The 19,971-nt window shown below is 40.7% G+C and overlaps 2 protein-coding genes across 2 annotated transcripts; one reads left to right on the top strand and one right to left on the bottom strand.

Moving 5' to 3' along the window:
- Positions 1-452: 452 nt before the first annotated feature.
- LOC145441953 (splicing factor 3B subunit 2-like) lies at positions 453-15,357 on the bottom strand. Its single transcript, XM_080319905.1, has 17 exons — positions 15,113-15,357; positions 14,991-15,037; positions 13,391-13,829; positions 12,030-12,205; positions 11,288-11,385; positions 9,914-10,177; positions 9,092-9,176; positions 8,939-9,031; positions 6,919-7,042; positions 6,302-6,486; positions 5,294-5,533; positions 4,354-4,582; positions 3,440-3,587; positions 2,290-2,391; positions 1,381-1,480; positions 1,132-1,320; positions 453-686 (listed from the first exon to the last, which is right to left on the bottom strand). The coding sequence occupies exons 1-17, from the start codon at positions 15,252-15,254 to the stop codon at positions 618-620; spliced, it is 2,730 nt and encodes a 909-aa protein (XP_080176031.1). The 5' UTR covers positions 15,255-15,357; the 3' UTR covers positions 453-617.
- An 871-nt stretch (positions 15,358-16,228) lies between these two features.
- Positions 16,229-19,660, top strand: LOC145441955 (N-alpha-acetyltransferase 50-like). Its single transcript, XM_080319910.1, has 4 exons — positions 16,229-16,390; positions 17,000-17,136; positions 18,381-18,567; positions 19,249-19,660. Exons 1-4 carry the CDS (start codon positions 16,383-16,385, stop codon positions 19,427-19,429), a joined length of 513 nt encoding a protein of 170 aa, XP_080176036.1. The 5' UTR covers positions 16,229-16,382; the 3' UTR covers positions 19,430-19,660.
- The last annotated feature ends 311 nt before the right edge of the window (positions 19,661-19,971 follow it).

A 19,971-nucleotide genomic window follows, 5' to 3' on the forward strand; every position in this document is an offset into this window, starting at 1 on the left:
GGTCTTCAAGCCTGTCCGCATTCAAGATCAAATACAGGCAGATTGTACTGAATGAATATTGAATTGTTTTCGCTCGAGATTATCGGAGCGCAATCTGACATCTATTTCGACTAGGTGTGATATGATGTGTAGTGTAGTCGATGTTTGTTTTTGTGACTATATTAGGCGGAAATATGGGGCTCGAAGATCAGCGCAAGGGTTCGCCAGGATAGTACACGAAGAACCGCTGCTCTACTCCAAGTCATTTCGACTCCTCATTCTTTCATTTTACCGCAGTCTTGTGGTTCATTGAAATTATGAGTGAACTGAAGTGACAGTTGCGACGTAACACTGATCTACATCCAAAGTACTACACCTTCTGAACTGTAACGCGAAAATTCAACATCATTATTCCAAACCGAAAACTACCATAAACACTATCTGCGTTTCCCTGAATTCCTAACCAGCCCCAGTTCAATAGCAACGCATTTACTAAGCAGCATTCATTTACTCCTCGTTTGTTGAATGACGTAAAAAAGTAGAACCGCGCGAATGGCAGGCGGGCAGCAGAAGTTGAAGTCTCCCACACCATTTCTGTTCAGTATGCTGGTCCGGTAGCCAGCTCCCGAATTTCCAAATCAGAACTTGAATTCCTTGTATTTCTTGGTCGCGCGACCAGGCTCGTGTGTTTGCGCCTTTCGCTTTTTCTGCAAAGTACAGAGAGTAGGGATTTAAGCAGAGAGCAACACAACCATACGACCGAATATTTTGCAAAGTTACGTGAACTGTAGAATTTTTTCAGGAAAACTACCCACTTTTCAGATTTTGAAAAGTACAAAGTGTTTTCAGGGTAGGAATCGATGAGATTAGAGTTTGACACGGAGTAGGGGTAGGGCAGTGGTTTTCAACTGGAGTTCACACGAAACCCCAGGTCAAGGCACATTTCTGACTCATACAACCGAGGTCAAACTGATTTGCAGGTAATATGCATTATAATACAGAGGGATTGACATCCTGAAAATAGGACACTTACAAATCACAAAACTTATAAGATCCGACGAGAAAACGTGTATTTTGAAATTTTTTACTAGAAATACTGTTGTTCACTGAAAAACAAAATGCCGGGCAACCAATAAAAACAAGACGCTCCACCTTCTGTTTGGCCGCGTGATCCGCGACCATGTCGCTGAAATCTTCCTTCTCGACCTGGGCCTGTTGCTCTCTCACGCGCGCCTCATACTTGGCCGCCATCGCCGCCGTGTCCAGCTCCAGCTCTTCGGGGTTGAGCGCCACTTCCACGCCCGAGTATCCGTCCGGCGCCGATCCGTGTGCGCGTTTCGCCTGGAAATCCGGGTTTGGGTTTTAGAAAGGGACGGAGCGAGAAGATGTGTCGGTACTTACGGCTGCAACATCATACACGTGGCTCGAGCCCATCATTGTGCGTCCAGCGGCTCCGGCAGTTTTTTCAGGCAGGACAGTGTACAGATCGGGAGTCTCTCCGCTGAAACGTGTAGTTATTGTCATATTGCCAAATTCAAAGACTCTTTGAGGTACGGAACTTTAATATACTGATATTGAAAGATCTTCAGCTTACATTCGTTATGCAAAATTGTAATGGGAAATCGCTAATATACAAAGTTCTTTCCAAATCACTACTAGTGGCTGGTGATTACCCCTGACAAGTGTCAGCTGAAAATATTTGGGTTTATTTCAATATGAATATATAATGCAATTGAATATTAACGTTTTTTACCTACAAAGTCTAACAAAGTACAGTACTCTAACATCGCAACAAACGATGTGTCCATGTTGCCATATTGATTCCGCTCGCAGTTGTTCAACTGGCATTATTATGCTGCGAGAACCAATTTGGCTAACCGCCATCAGCCTTGTTTCATCTGATCAGATTCAGTTGAGAAGCTTCAAGCAGAATATACCTGGCAATTTGACTGTATCGTTTGTTGCAAAGAGGTGTCAGAGAGAGAGGGATTGATTTCATTAACTGATGATGCCTGATCGGTATTTGCCTGGGACCGTTGGAACGATCACAAAGTGAGCAGGAACCATAGTACTTGATTTTTCATCGGAAAGTCATAATGTAATAAATGAACTTCACAGAACTTGACGAATATAGGTGTAATACAGAGTTTCCCAGGAAAAGAGAAAGAAAATTTCAATAATAGGAATAAATAGGAAGAACAACCGGCAAATAAACTAATATAGATATAATATATGATACAGAATGCAATATTATGTGGTTAAATATGTGAATAGCCAGGTGGAATCAACTGGTGCATCTCAAGATCTCACCCTTCCATGGCGTCTTCGATTTTACGTTTCCTCAGCTCGATCATGTCTGGCGTTTCCATCCCGGCCGGGACAGACGATATACCGCTGGGAGTCGCCATCCCACTGCAACAAAACAAGTAATTTAACAATTTGGGATTCAATTAGCGATCCAAGTACTCGAATCCGAGGATTGATTGTAATGTTTCCGAGTCAAGTGGTAATAGTCGATTTTTTCCGAGTAACGAAATTATACGAAGACAAAGAACTGTTTTATCGGCGACGAATTACCGTTTCGACACTATCTTACCCCACCGTTGAAGCCTTGGAACTTTGATTGGCTTCAATCGCACCCAAACCCATGTAGCACCCATGTTCACGGAGATCAGTGATCAACCCAACTCAATATCAAACGGTGTACCAAGTCAGTGATTACCAAACACCTGGGTTGCAATGATTCGAGTCACGATTTTCTGATGACTCGACTCAAACCAAGTCATATGACTCAAAACTCAGACGGCAAAGACCGACATTTCATTGTAATTTCGAAGAATAGTAAAGTAACCACCTTATTGGGATTTCGTCTATTGGTGCTGGCACTTGAAAATACGATCAGAAACTGCTAAATGTGTGGAAAATTAGTATAATATAAATGTGAACCATTCGATATCACCAAACATAGTTATAACTGGAAAACTGAGCAGTCAACGCAATGACTTGGACTCGGACTCGAGTCATATTACCATGACTCGGACTCAACCTCTGCTCGATGACTTGGACTCGGCGGTGAATTGAAAATAACTCGACTTGACTCGAGTCAAAACTAAAAAAAGTGAGATTGACTTGCGACTCGGAGCCTCGTGACTTGGTTACCACCCTGTCAAACACCCAACCAGACATCAGTCTGATATTCGATTATGCCTAATTGATAGGAATCTACGACTTCAATCACGGGTGCATCGAGTCGAAAGTAAATGGGGTGTTACACTTTGTATTTTAGACATTTTAAAAGTTTTTTTACCCTGTCAAGTACCATACCGTAGAAAAAACTACCATATTGAACTAATACACGAGCATTGGGCAGTAGCAACCATTGTGTGAACAACATGGTCAAATCAAGAAGGTAACAGAAGTGCATAACTGGACTGTGTAGTAACAGAGTCCTAGACAGTACCTTTCAGCCGGCGTGATAAAACCGGTAACATCTGGTGGTTGGGCCTGCTGGGGTTCTTGATCTTGCTCCTCTTCCTCCTCCTCGCTCTCACTTTCATCTTCACTCTCACTCTCGAGCTCACCCCAGGGTGTCTTATCTACGTTGTCATCTGTTAAAATAGAGGCACAAACTCGTATCGGGATGAAAATCACAGATCGATCGTCAGTGGGGTTTGTGACAACGTTACCAGTCTGAGTATTAAGAGACAATTTATTTCGATTACTGAAATTACACTCCCCTTGCCGCAGAGCTATTTTATCAACTGCAAATATATTCTTTATGCTGTAGCCCAAGGCTGTGAATGTTAGTGGAAGGGAAATTTATTTGAACTAATGACGAACCCGCAGCATTATCAAATTCATCAAATTGACATTTTTGAAAACTACAACATTCTCTACAATGCAGTGTGTCTGGCATTATTTTAATCGCAGTTGCATAAAAGTTACATATTTGAATGTTTCACGTCACCTGTACTGTTATTGCATCGCAAAGAGCGGCACCCGATATACAATGATTATGTTCTCGAATCTGAATCAAGTATGTATTGTAACTATGCAACGAGTAGTGAAAGATGATGTTTTCGAAATTATGACCCTTTCCAGTAAGAATTGTATTATATCATCAAGAATTCCAGTTGCGATGTTGTTTCCCAGCGTGGAAGCCTTAAAACATCAATCTGTCGTATCACAGCATCCGAAACATATGGAAGAAAGCGACGTACGTTGGCGGAAATGACATATCAGTGTAGTCGTGCTCAACCCAGAATATTGTTACAAAGTGTCATGAAATGGGTATAGCAGAAACAATACCAAATTATCCGTATGTGGTGTGAAACTGGCACTATTATCTTTGTGGTCGCAGAAAAGGTAACATACCGTTTCCCAAGTCGTCCAGCGTCCCAGATTGCACTCCGAACACATCGCCGTACAGCGGCTTGCCCGCTTCGTCGACAGGCGGTTTGCCCCAACCGCCGACGTGGTAACCAAACGAACAGCCTTCAGGAATCGGGGCGTTCAGTCCGGCTACTTTCAGGTTGGGGTAGGAAGGAGGCGGACCATATCGCTGCATAGCGATAAGCCATGGAGGAGGCACCTTTTCTTTATTCTGGAAATTGTCAACGGTTAGATTTCGGTCAGGGTTAGCTTGGCCAAGGTTTGGGGTTAGTTTTCGGGTAATAAAGTCACCAAAGGTTATCAGTAACGGAGTTATCCTACTTTTTCGGAGCAGGTTTTCTAGCGGTTTTTGCCCTTCCAACTCAAGCACTAATGCATTCAGACAACTTACTTTTTCATTTTGGATTTCGAATATCAGAAATCAGTTTTGGGATAGGAGTTCATCACTTTAAAATTGTCAAAAGAGTCACGTGAAACAGCTCTTATCATGGTAACCAAATGTAGATTAGAAGATTACACATGTTTATAATACCATAACTGATTTTGTGCCGGTTGCACTACTTCCTCAAATTGTTTTCCGATTCCACTTCATATTGAAAATAAACCCGAATATTTTCCACCGACTCTTGTCAGTGGGCATCTGCAACTAGTCGTAAATTGGAACTGGATAGAACATTGTGTATCGACTATTACCCCTGACGAGTGTCAGTCGAAAATATTCGGGTTTATTTCAATACAATTGCGTACGGAAGTTCTGTACCACCAAGAGTCTCCTCAAACACTCCCACTTCTACTCAGTTTTTCAGACAATAATAGGCTTAGAAAAACAAATTCTTTACTTATTCGTGAAATTGCTACTTCTACTCGAAGAAATTTATGGCATTACTTCTGGAAATCTACAACTGATAACAAGGTCTATTACGTGTCCGACTGGCATTCCCAAGGCCACCCGCAAGTCGTCGGATAGTATTCCTGGTTTCTTTTCCTTCAGTCTTGTTTCGAATTCTTTGTTTTCGTAGTACAGGTCGCCGTGAATCGTCATTTTCGGTTTGGTTTGGTATCGAAAAAAGGCGTCGTGCAGTTTCTGATAGTCGATGTCTATTTTGCCCATCTTGGGACGGACCTTCTGCCGCATCTTAGACTTCATAGTCCTTTGGTCCTCCTGCGTGGAAAAAAGCGAGATCCAATGTTGCAATTTGTTACACAGTACTATGTCACTGAGTACATAGAGAACCATCTTTAAATGGCACAAAGAGTTGGTATTGATGCATGCTATTAGATTTTGGTCTAGCTATTGGGCATGAGCTGATATTGAACAACAGTGAATATGTTCCGCCATTTGCCCCTAATCTGTGGCTACGCCAGCTACTATATTGGTATTTCCAATAGGCTCGCTAAGACCGACTAACAAGTGGCTTTGTTGGTTATGTAAATTCTTGCTGGTAAGTGGAATCACAACTTCGCAAGTCAGGCTTCAAAACAAAATAGGATCCAATACTTCAAATCTACTTCGCATACAAACGTGCTCTGATGATATTTGTTGAATTTAGGGTGCATAGATCTACGTGAAACCCCTTGAATAAATTCAGAAGGCTGACTTTGAGGGTGTGACCTCGTTTCTATTTGATATGATCTAATGTTCAAACCGGACAGTCTAAAATATTTTTGAAGTGATTGTGAACCTGTAGCGTTTATGAAGTAGTAAGAGATAACCAAAATGGTATTGGATGTGTCAAGATGCATGGGTCAATGGCAATAGTCGTAACATTTTCAGATATATAATCAGAACATTCTGCGAGCCAAGAACAACAAGTTAGCGGGCTGTAGTTCAGACACCTACAACTCCGAAGGACAACCTCGCATGGATCAACATCTCACTATTGAAGATCAATGGTAGGGCAATATCATACAAACAACGTATCTCCCCGACCTTCTCCTGAAGCGCCTCTCTCATCTCCATGATTCCTGTGTTCTTGATAAAGTCCGGCAAATTAAATGGAGGCTTCTCGATACCACGTTTTCCTTGAAGGTACTTTCTCTTGAAACACCAATGGCGGGGTACAGGAACCGAGTTTCTCGTCGCCTTCAAGTGCACCAACAGACGAGGGTCTTGCGCTGGAGTAAAAATAGATTTTTACATTTCTATGACACCGATGTAAGAATAAGACCATTGTTTTCTTTTGTTGTCAAAGACTTCATTCTGTGCATCTATCCAGCGAGACTTGGATGAATCGTCAGCATTACCTGATCCTGGAGCCACGGCAGGGTACCAATACATGATTTGGATGTAGTTTCATAGTATTTAATGTCAATAACAACTGGAAAATGAAGCTGATCCACAAATTGATAGAAAATACGTATTAAGGGCAATATGAAAAATATTAGGACATTCTCGACTAAATTGCATTCATGGAAAGCTCGTCAACAGTTGTTACGTAATGCAAGGGGTTGAGTAAAATGAACGCACTTCTTTGTTGGCAACTTAGACATAAAGCTAACGTTTGTTGGATGCCCTGACTTCTATAATTTAGACACCATGGCACTGACCTGTGACGTCGTGCATCTCGACCACATCTGGTCTGGCCACCAGTTGCTTCAATTCGGCCACGCTCAAGCGATTCAGCCGTTTCAGCTGTCTCTTGGACACTTTCGGCTTCTCTCTCTCTTCCTCCTGTCGAATAGAAACAGACGATTTGGCAAATTTTTAACACAGCAATCCTGACTACACGGGTTTGCGTCGCATAGTCAGGGTCAGGCAAGGATTTGAGCGCTAGAAGGCACACATTTCAACTGTCATAATAGATATGACACCATAAGGGGGATGGTGTGAACGTGAGGTTCACGTTCGCGTTCTGTGTGTGAACCTCAGAAATTTAAAGGTTCACGTTCACAAACGAACCTTGGTAGGTTCTGCACTGTGAACCTTTTTCATATTACAATTTGCACTTCATTATAACATCTTTGGTTGCAATTTGATTTCTACTGCGGGCCACTCTATCAGTTGTGCTGGTAGCATAAAAAATGAACACTAAACGAGCCTATGCACCTTGACAATCTCAAAAATTTTACTTGCTTTGTTACAAAAGTTTGCTTGAAATATCCAGCTTTCCGTTTGTGAATATTTAGTGATTCTCTCCTGTGAGCTTGACCCGCTATCACACAACATAAAGAGCGAAATACACTACATGTAGGTAGTCAGCGAATGATGCTTATTCAACCAATAAATGAAATTGATAGCGTCGTCTAATGTAAACAATCTAGCAACCGTACGGGTTCAATCTTGATTTCATATGTTTACTGTATCATAAAAACCAATTCCGTGCGATTAAGGTGTTGGCTACTGTTGTATAACTTGTTAATAGGGTAATATCGGTGGCAAGTAGAGAAACCCGTTTTACACTCTACTCAGTATCAACGTAATACTCAGACGCCGAAGACATTGTCTGGTCTGGCCTCGACCGTTAAGGCGTAAGCTTATATTCCCTTGCAATTCCTCGTTGAAATTGTTGGCAAAGCGACGGGAGATATTGATTTTATGCGATTATTATATAATTTGATTGTCCCAGTTGATACATTCGGCAACGTTTAAAACGTCAATAAATACTTCAGCATGGTGGCATAATGAGGATGCATGCAAAGCCATAATACTGTCGCTGGTGATATCACGGCTTGACTATGGAAATGCTCTGCTTCACGGGGTAAACCAAAATTGACGAGCTACAAAAGATCCAAAACATCGCTGCTCGTTTTGGTAACTCGGTCAAGGAAGCGTGATCACGTAACGCCGATTCTTAGATCCCTTCATTGGTTACCCGTGAAATTTAGGTCTGAATACAAGCTTCTTCTGTACGTCTTCAAATGCATGGAGCGAAGTGCACCTTCGTGAGCTAGTGACAATGTATAATCCCGGAAGAGCGCTACGTTCTCAGTCGCAAAAACTCTTGTCAGTTCCAGAGTCAGAACATCGACCTACGGCGAGAGAACCTTTTCTTCCTCGGCCGCCATTCTGTGGAACAATCTTCCATTTTCTATCAGACTATGTGACTCGCTATATGTTTTCAAACGCAAAATCAAGACCGTTTTATTCACACAAGCGTTCGAACTAGAGTAGTGTTCATTCAGCCCTACAACTATGCACTCCGCCTTTTATACATATCGTTTACTTTTATATTTTATTGCCTTTTATGTGAAGCGCCCTAGTGTAGTAATGATATATTGTTATATTCGGCGCTCTATAAATTATTATATTATTATTTTGTGGCCCGAGTCGTCGCTAGGTATCGTGTACACCAATATAGGCTATCACTTCACTGAAATGTAGGGTTGGAATTAGCAATATGACGTCACGTGACGTCATGAGGTTCATGTTCGCGTTCACACAGAACCTTCCAAGAGGTTCGCGTTCACACGAACCTGAACCTTTCAGAGGTTCAAACCCTCCTACCGTATAATATAAACATCCCAGTCTCCTAACATTGGCGAATTTACTCTTGGCTCTACCGACGAGAACTTATAAAACTACAGAGTGCTCCATGGCATAATCTGACGCAACAAACAAAAAACATACATCACTGCTGTCTTCTTTGATAGGTTTCGGCTGCTTCAATTTCGCCTTCAACTTCTCGATGTCCTTCTCGATATCGATGACTGGCTTTTCGACCTAAAACGCACGAGACGCGTGAAGCGACGTAAAACATACGAGACCGTTTCGCCCTCTCACCTCTTCCGCGATTTTGAAAGCTTCGAAAATCTTTTTGAATTCGTACAGGTAGGGATCGTTCAAGTCCGGCATGTTCGTCACGTATCTGAAACACACGTCGAAACATGAAACTTTTCCAATTCCGGAAAGGACGATACCGTTTCAAGAGACTCCTCGAGGTACAGCACTCGAGGCAGTGGAAAGAGACTTTAAAGTGGTCGAAATATATCTTTTTTCAATATAGAATTAATGTTTTTGTGTTGTCAATATGGGATTGCAATTCATGTGCATTCAATATGGAGTTGTCAGTCATAAGATCAATCACCACACGCTTTAGGCATCGTACCCATTGCTTCAGTGCCTAATTTTACTTAAAAACGGTCTAAAAATCAATAATTTGCTTGTAACTTTTTTCCTGTTCATTTTCAAGACAAAGTTCTGCGGAAGTGAGATACAAACTCGTTGCTTCCGCATCTTTTAAGCCCGAAATCGACTTTCTAGCGTAGGCGGTCATCAATATATAGCGAACCTAGCTATTTTTCATTCGTTGGGTGAAATTGCACGACCACTAGAGGGCGCACGAGTGCAAAATTATCATAGAAATCATTTTTTTGATATTTGGCACCAAATATCGAGAGTCCGTTTTGAAATTCAGAATTTTCCATTTTTCACTCCACCCTATTGCTAGGAGAGAGTTGAAAAGAACATTGTACATCAACAAATGACAAGATTGTTGACATACAAAGTTCTTACCATTCCCCGCTTTTGCTGACGAAATATTTGGGTTATTTCAACAGGAATATATTATTCAATCGAATAGCTTTACGGTTTGACGGCACGTACTCGATCTCCACTTCTTTTTCTTCCGTTTTCTCCTTCTCGGCGACGTCGGCCTCGCCTTTCTCCACGTCGCTTTTCGCGGCTTCCGCGCTCTCTCCCTTTTGATCTCTCTTCTGCTGCTGCCTTTTCCGTTTTTTCTCTTTCTTCTTTCTGTTCTTAATGGCTTTACGCGCCTGCTCGGCGATCTCCGCCTTGCCGGGCAGTCTCCCGGAATCGAGGTCGCCGATATATTGCTTGGCTATTTCGGCCTTGATTTCTTCCAGTTTCCTGAACGAGATATTGACATTGCGGCCCGAGAATTCCAATCACGGAATGTAATGACTCGAGTCATGACTCGGCTCGAGATTTTTTGGTATAGACTCGCGAGGCAATTTGTCTATTGACTCGACTTTGCGCAAGGCTCGACCAACTCGTATGACTCTACAGACCCGGATGGCCGTGACAGTCATTTCGTTGTAACTTCGAAGAATGGTAAGCTACTGTATTATTAGTATTTCGTCTGTCAGAACTGGTGTTTGTGAAATAGCATTGAACTTGAAAATGAAAGTTGAACACACTAACTTGGATTCGAAGTCGAGTATCAGCACCGTGACTCGGACTTGACTCGGTGGTGAAATCAAAAATGGCTCGACTTGACTCGAGTCGCGAATTTTGGTTACTCGACTTGACTCGAGTATTTTTCTTTTCAAACGCGTAAAATGACTCGAATTGAGTCAATTCTTGTGTTGACTCCACTTGTACCCGAGTCATTGTGCATGACTCGAACCGAGTCATATGAGTCGAGACTAGGACAGACAAGACAGACATCTTTTTGCAACTTCAAAGAATAGTAAAATTACCACATTATTGGTATTTCGTCTATCAGTCCTGATACTTGGAAAATAGTGTCAGAAACTGTTAGGACTGGGGAAAATTAATATATTAAGAATGCGAGCCGTTCTACATCACCCGAGCAGAGTTGGAAAAAGTGGGTTGAACTGGATTGAACTGAACAGCGAACATAATGACTTGGAAGCGCACTCGAGTCAAAACACTATGACTCGGCCCTCTCATAGCTGACTCGGACTTGCCTCATTGGTGAATTGAAAATGACTCGACGAGACTCAAGTCAAAACTATAAAAGTAAAATTGACTTGTGACTCGAAACCTTATGACTTGGTTACAACCCTGACGTCGACATTGACAAGATGGATACGACCTGTATTTTTGCAGGTTCTTACGATAATCTCACTCATAATACTGACAAAACACAAACCACAACAACTATCTACTTTCTAAAACCTAAACTGTAAAAGGGATAATATTTACTAGTCTATTCCTTGAAATTGCAAAAAAAAACAAAGACTGAATTGGCGAGAAGGCACTATATTGTCGTACTTTTTCTGTTCACTGATGCCGGCATCTTTGGAGGGTAGCGATTTCAGTTCCAGTTTACCTTCCAGCGCTTTCTTCGCATCTTCGTGGGAAACACCAACCTACAACGCAAGTTAGTACAAGTCACAAACCCACAAAATCCTCCCTCAACATACTACAGGGATAACATTGAGAACCGCAGCTCTAAAAGCTGGACAGAATGATACAACCATACTATTCCACAGTACCAAGTATCAAATTTGCAGGACATGCGATATGGGAAAGTGAAATCCTCAATGTGGGATCACGTATGACCTGAGAACATAGAAAACACATGTGGCATCAGGCTGCCTAGAATTCATAGAAGTTATCAGGGACTTCCATTTGATAAGGCCTGCAAAGGTTATTTGGGGATGCAATCACACTAATCGAATAAATATTACGTCGTAGCAAGAACTACTTTCTTCATATTTGTGCGACTTTTAATACATCGACCTTATTGATATATGAAGAGATTCTTGAAGACTCAAAACTCCCATATACAACTGAATAATACATTCAGATTGAAATGAACTCAAATATTTAAATATAAATGTTTTAATCAATTGACTATATAGGATATACCATGCACAGTAGATGGGTCAAGGTTTCAGGGTGTGAAAAGAATCGAGAATTGGAATTCGTCGAGTCTCGAATAACAAGTTAAGTTCTCCCTAGCGGTAGCACTTTGGTCCCCGTTCTGAGACTACACTCCAAAGCAAATCACCTCTCGCGCTCTTTCATCCTTATACGCGAGCATTTTCTCCAACGCCGCAGGAAGGCGGAAATCCCGACCTTTCCTGCCCGTCTTTTCATCCTCTTTCAGTTTCCTCTCAAAGTCTTTCGTGGGTTCCACCTCGCGTGACATCAGCGGCAGTGGAGTGTGTCTGCGGGTCGCGTTGTCTGTTGGGAAAATAGCAACACCGGTACTGATTCATTGCTTGATGGAATAAAAACACAATTATCAACGACAGGCCCGTAGCCAGGATGGCTCGGGTTGAAACCCCTGCAATTTAGAATTGAATAGAAATCTGCGTGAACCCCCACCCCTCGTCTTAACCATTTAATTTTCAACACAGTGAACCTGGGACACTGTTGCATAACGAAACCGGTGCACCATAATATTTCCGGCAGAGTCATCTCCTACTAGATCGAGAAGGCTTATGGGTCAAGGTGGTCAAGGCTTATTCATAATTAGGGTTGGGCACAATAATTAGAGTATTATTTCTAATGATTTGAGTCGACTAGTGAGAGATCATTTTTCGAGTACTTAAATTATACACAACTTGCCATTAAGCGTTAATTCATCACATGAACTATAACTCCGCTACTGTTTTCCTCTGTGAAATCTTTGAAACCTTGTAATGCAGCATATGAGCGTGCAATAGAAAGTCACGCACGTTACTGGAAATAATATTTTTGCAAAGTCGTGATCGAACCCCACAGTGTTGTCCCAAAGTGTAACGAAATAGGTACGGCCGAAGAAAAACCGAATTATCTTTAACGTGATGTGAAACTGGCATTATATTGTTTGTCATCAGATAAAAGGTAGGTATAAACATTAGGGTTGTCTTGCTCCATTCCATTCCACTCATTCTAAACAGAGCCAATTGACATTTTTGAATTTATTATAAAAATAAAGTTTTCAAATGCAACTGTCAACCCCATAAAATTGTTAACTCGGCTGAAAGAACGATGTAGAGCAATTTTTGCTAAATTAAATAAAAATTTCTAAATTTTTTTATAATCAATTTCAATTGGCTCTGCGTAGGCATCTACTGGTAGCAATTGAGCCAAATTTGGTGTGTTGCGTTTCATTAGGCAACCTGACAATTTAATCAGTGAATCTCCAGTATCCGAAAATAAAGAAAAATCCTAAAACAGCCCCAACATACATAGCCTTCTTGAACTTTTGTCATTCATACTGTCATGGCGTGGTCTTATAGTTAGTGACACTTGAATACTTGACTCAATTCAGAGCCTAGAACTGAATTCAGAATCGAATCAATCAGGTACTCAATTTTAACCTGCGCTAATCACCATGCGACTAGTGCAGAGTGTATCTATGAACTACAACTTCACACTCACCTTCAAGATCCCCCCGGAATTCATCGGGCCGGTTATATCCACTCGGCGGGGCATCAAATCCTCCAGGAGGTTCAAAGTTACCGCCAGGGGGCTCAAAATTCCCAGGGGGTCCATCAAACCCGCCGGGCGGCCCGTCAAACCCTCCGGGCGGCCCGTCAAAGCGTCCGGGAGGCCCGTCAAAGCGCCCAGGTGGAGGTTCAAAGCCTCCGGGCGGTCCATCGAAACCCCCGGGGGGCGGTTCAAACCCTCCGGGAGGTGGCTCGAATCCGCCAGGTGGCTCAAATCCACCGGGAGGTGGTTCAAACCCGCCAGGGGGTGGTTCAAACCCACCAGGGGGTGGTTCAAATCCACCAGGCGGACCGTCAAAGCGAGCAGGCGGACCATCAAAGCGGGCAGGCGGTCCACTGAACCTATCTGGAGGCATATTGTTGAATTGATCCTGAAATAAATGACATATCGTGAGGAACAGCAGGCAATTGAGACTCCTGTTAGAAGCTGTTTAGATGGATTCATTGTCTTCATTTTATGGAATAGATATTAAAAATGTATGTCAACAGCATAGATCAGTGGTTCCTAAACTTTTTCGGCTAGTGGCACACTAGAAAAATTATAAAACAAGCAAAGAGGCTTAAAAAATATTGATGTTTTTTATTATATGAAAAGAACATATACAACAGAAAGGGGAGGTTAAATCGTTCACAATCATCCCCACATTTTGTCATTAATTCCAAGCAGTGTCTCTCGTATACAGCTTTTAATTTCACTCAAAAAAGAAATGCCATGTCCATGAACCGATCATGGAACAGGATTTGCTATTAGACAGCTAAAATTCATCGAATTTCTTTTGAAGAAATAGCTTCAAATTTAAAATGGACATTTCTGTAAATCAATTAGCTGTTCTTCTGTGGAAAGATTGCTTGATTTATTAGGATGCCGCAACTGGTTTCATTGTCACTTGCTGAGCTTATTTATCAGCTGTTGAAGAAGTTGCATATGCTAGTCTTCAGACCTGTTTGTAAATATTTCTAGTTATTTTCCAAAACTCCCAAAATGTTCGCGGCACACCTGAGTATCTGTGGCGGCACACTAATTACTAAGTGGAGGGAATTATTAAAAATATTTCATCTTGTTACAGATAAATATTAGTCCTGTAGTAGGCCTATTGTTGTGGTTTGTTTTGTCATTGCTTGTGCAGCAGCCCAACCACGGCTATCCCACAGAAACTGGAAATTCTAGTAATGAATTGATCCAAGTAAAAATTTGCTGTGACTTGATCCCAACAGTGGTGCAACCAGCTTTCATCCAAATCATTTCAAAAATTTTGTTAACGAGGATGAGCTGCTTAGGGCTTTTGATGCGAGAGATTTCTATTCAGCTGAATATTTGACAAAACCATTTTTTTAGATATTTATATGCAATAATCGTCTTTCTGCAATAACTACAATTTCACATTAAATTTTTTTTTTCGACTATTGTATAATCAATGTTTTGCTCACGAACTGACAACCATGACACGATCCTAAGTCCAGTTTATAGTGTGGCCAGTGGACATATTCATAAATTGATAACTAGTAGTGGGCCTAGAGTAAAAATGACTCACTGGATGTGGTGGCATATTTCCCTCTCCGCGGAAGCCCCTGTCACCACCTGTATAATAATATGATTATACTTTATACATTATCTTTCAACAACATACATAGTTATATACAGTTGAAAACGTACCCATCATGTTCATTGGTGGTGGTGGCGGCATACCAGGCCTGGGACCCATCATATTTCCTGGCGGGCCCATCGGCGGCCTGGGAGGCATGTTCCCCAACATTGGAGGCCTGGGAGGTGGCTGCATGTCATTATTGTGAGACATTGCAAAACTTCCCGAGGTTCGGCAAGACCCAGGTACTGATACCAAAAGAAGTATATTATAACCTTCGTTTGTTCTGAATTCAAAGTAAAACGATTTGAAGAGTACAGCACAGTCACTATACAAAGAACAAAGCCTTTATGCAACATGCCTGCCGGTCGTATACTGGAATCTCGGTACGTTCTGCCTAATATGACAGGTGAGCAGCGATGATTCTTCAAGTTAAAGTAATTTATTAAAAAATTAAAATAAAGAATTGTATGAGCACAGGACACCGATTCCATACAGCAGGCCTGCCGGGTTATATGATGATGATGATGATGAATGACGATATCCTGCAACCTATGCCGCTTTGTATGTGATATATTGTTGGCCTAGGCTGGTTTAGTGATGTTGCACATAAGCAAGAACCGAACAAATCGCACTAACCTCAGTACTCATCTGAAACGAGCCCGACTACAGCCTTACTATATATATATGCAATCAACGACACCTCATAACGTCGATCGACGTTGCTCACTTTCATAGCATGTGGTGCATCTATTTATTCAACATAATTTTGACATCGAAGTCACAGGAATCACGGTAACAGCAGAGTATCCTCATTGTTCTGGTTCGTTTATTCATTTTCTGGTTCGTTTCAAAACACCACAAGATTACGATAAAATAAAGAGATATGAACGACTCGAAACGTCTTGGAGAAGTCTTCCAATCAGATACCCACCTACAACATGCAAATATGAGGCATGCGCGAAGTATATGCTGATAGCCAAAATTAATACGACCACTGTTACATCGGGCATTATAGGCGGATATGGATTGAGTGACAGGTAATAATCGTTTCGATATCCTCATATCTGTTGATTGCATGGCATTGTGCTGTGTGTGCCGCACAACCTAATGCGTGTCTTATAGAGCGCATAGCAATATTAGAACGGCCTTGCCAATGCTGATATGGTCGACATTACTGACATCGTCAATGTAATTCTACCCGAACCGAGATTTTTGACGGACGCGCGCCATTGCTGAAATCGGATATTTGCAATTGCTATTATCGTATGGTTGTGTCACAGTGCGGTTCTCTGTCGAATTATTTGGAACGAAATTGAAGATCTCCTCCGATGATAAAGAATGAATGTGTATGTATTAAATATTACTCTCTCATTGTTTAATACGAGCTGTTTGTACCGTATGGCGTTGGTATATATATTTGGAAACTCAAATGCCATTAATTCCATTTCAATTCATTTTTCTGTTTGTTAAGAACTCGGACGGATGCTCTTTCTTTTTTTTCAGCTGTACTCCTCACCCCAGGGAATTTTCATTTAGTCGCCATGATGATTAGTTACTAAAAATTCTTGATCTCATTCAATTTCATTTTTTCAGTTTAATTTATACTAACAATTTCATCATTTCAATACACCACAAGAATGTAATACAATGGGAAGATGTATGGTGTCGAATGAACTCATTCCCCATGTTATCAAAGGCTATATAGTATAGGTAATGGGGTATACTGCAGTGCATTGGCTCCTCTAAAAATAAATGGTATCGCATTTTTGTGGTGTATTGAACTGATAAAAATTGCTAATAAACCAAACTGAGCTGAACTGAATTATAAATGCAGCATAGCCTATGCCAATAAGACTTATGAGGGATTTGAATATCTGCCAATATCTGCCACATAGGCTATATTAAAAGGTTGAATAGCGTTGTATATTTATCAATTATGTTTTGTTTTGTTACAGAGATCGAATTGATTTGGGAGAAATCACACAGCATAACATCAAACAACTCAAATTGCTCAATCAAGTGATACTGCCGGTAACCTACAATGATAAATTTTATAAAGATGTGCTGGATGTCGGCGATTTGGCAAAATTAGGTAATGTATAATGATATATTCTACTTTGCAATATTAACCACAGTGCCTTATGTTATAAGAAGTGATGTCGCAACTACAGTTTCAGGAGTTTGTAATATATAATAATGAATTTCACAGCACGATTTATTTCAAAACATTCCTAAATCACCCCACTTGCTTTCCCTTGGTTTTGCTAGTTTCCAAGGATGGTCGACTAAAATGCACTGAATAAAAATCAAGATTACATTACTATAGAGGAGGTGTGAGCAAGGTACGGCCCACAACTCCGCATTGTGCGGTCCGCAAAAGTTTCAACATACGTATTGAAAATATTGATGAGGTGCTCACTAAAAATCTAATTACTGCAGGTACTTCATGAATGATATTCTTGATATATTTTACCATGATAATTATAAGTTGTATTCTTGCTATAGTGTGTCTATTTTTTATTTCATTGCTGTCGCGATAGCACCGCCTCAAGACCCGCGCAATTTAAAAGGTTTCAATTCTGCAAAGCATCACAGAACGGCAAAACGGGAATGACTTCATTAGGATCATAGGTGTGATCACTGTGATTTTATATTAGCCACTCCAGCACTCCTTTTAGTGCTGAACTTGAAAACCGATTCATGTGTGTGTTAGGTAGATTTGTTCTGTATGTGTAGAAGCATTAATATTTATATATTACAGAAGCGTATTTGAAGCTAGCATAGTTATTATGCTGTCAGCATTGTGTGTCCTGGAGTTGAACAAAAAGTGGAATCAGCAAATCTACGAACAGATTGCGGTTCGGGGATTCAAATTTCCATGCTGTTCCAAGTATCGGACAACCAACTTTCATCCCTAGTTTTACCAAATTAGTTTTTGAGGTCGAACAGACCTTATAAAATTTCGTCAATGTTTCTGACGCGTGTACGTTATCATCAAATTAATGTTTGGCTTGTTTTAAATATACATATATATATGATTTCCATATCCTCGCTTAAAATATCAACATTGCGTTTTGGTTTATAATCCAGTATGGGGCAGTAGTATGCTTATTTCAATGTTCATTCGAGTTCATTCATTCATTTTATCAAAGTTTTTATGAGATCAAAACAGCACAAGTGACCATAATGCATTGCGGAACTTGATTTTCTGCTGATTCTTCCAGCCCAGAATGGTTTGTGATATGACTTGATGGCTATTATTGTATTTGATGAAGTTGAATAAATATAAAATTAACTGCTTATTTTGATGATGAACCTTTTATTTTTGTATTTCAGCATTTTTCAATGATATAGTAGTCGGTGCAGTCTGTTGTCGTATTGACAACACAAAACCTAATAAGCGTCTCTACATCATGACGCTCGGATGCCTTGCACCATATCGTCAACGTGGAGTTGGTACCATGCTTTTGAAGCATGTCTTCAAGATTTGCGACAAAGACAAATCCATATCAGCGATATTCTTGTAAGTATAAATTGGATTTCTCCTAATGTAAATGACATTATTAGAGCCCGACCGATTATCGGTTCGCCGATAATATCGAGTCGATATTAGACTTTGAAAGAATTATCGGTATCGGCCATTGGAGGTCAAAAAATATCGGCAATTTTTGTGACGTCACAACATGATGGTATCAAGTCAGAAAACTATTATTCTTGACCGTTAGACTAAGAATATTGCTATATTTCATATCTTAACTTTCAAGGTGTCCAGATGCAGCCTATCTAGTTTATTTCATGTTGTAGTTTATTTCATGCTGTGTAGCTGTTGAAATAAATGCTGTGAATTTTTGAAAATGCACCTTCTGAGGCAGATTCCACCTTATTTGAATATCGCCTGAATATATCGGTATCGGCCCAAAAATCCAATATCGGTCGGGCTTTAGACATGATGATTGATACTAGAAATAGGATTTCGCAGTTTGGTTGTCATGACTCGGACCCGCAACCCGTTGGTGTTGCAGCTGTGGATCATTTTCTCTATCAGCACTGATACTTGAAAAATAGGGCCAGAAACTGTCAAGACTGGTGAATTTACTTGAACTAAACTCATAAAGAAAACCAAAATGGGTTGAAATTTCAGATTAAATTGTCATTAGTACCTAGAAAATATGACTGTCGATCAACGCGATACCTTCTTTTTCAGGCATGTCCAAATCAACAACCAGTCTGCGTTAGATTTCTACAAGAAGTTTGGCTTTTCCATAGTTCAAACTGAGAAACAATATTATAAGCGGATTGAACCGTCAGACGCCTATGTATTGGAGAAAGATCTCACGCAGCAGTCTGTCGACGATATCAAAATAACAGTTAACGGAAAGTCATGAATTGTCAAAGTGTTGCAAATAATGCAGGTTGAACGATCCGATCCGAATTCTGCGACCAATCAGTTAGTTTCCCGGACATCTATGAAAAAGATGTGGAGATTGCGTCATCACCACGCATGCATTACTGTTACTTCAAAACGTTTTTTAATGCTTCTCGGTTGTTTGAAATTGCTAAATTTTTGTCACGATATCTTCATTTATTTCATGAAAATGATATGATGCGTAGCAGGAGTGCTTTGATGTGTTGCGATCGATACCATTTCACGGAAAAGGATAGTTGGTGGGCTAGCTTTAGCGGGTGGAAGAGGACTTATGTCGCAATTGATGTCTTCGAAATATTGAATACTCATGGAGTATAAAAATTGGAGCCAGTGGTAACGAAAATAGTTTCTGGGTCTCCCAGTAGACATGAATCAAGCCGAAAATTTGTACAGGTATTTGTTTTCAGAACTCGAAAGTACTTGTAGAGAGAGAATGATGTTTTATCTTACTGACGTAAGGAGCAGTGTTGGGATGACTCGAGTCACATTTTTCGTATGACT

This window comes from Botryllus schlosseri, chromosome 6 (genome assembly GCF_051294905.1).
Source record: "Botryllus schlosseri isolate E-star chromosome 6, Bs_hap1, whole genome shotgun sequence".
NCBI classification, from domain to species: Eukaryota; Metazoa; Chordata; class Ascidiacea; order Stolidobranchia; family Styelidae; genus Botryllus; species Botryllus schlosseri.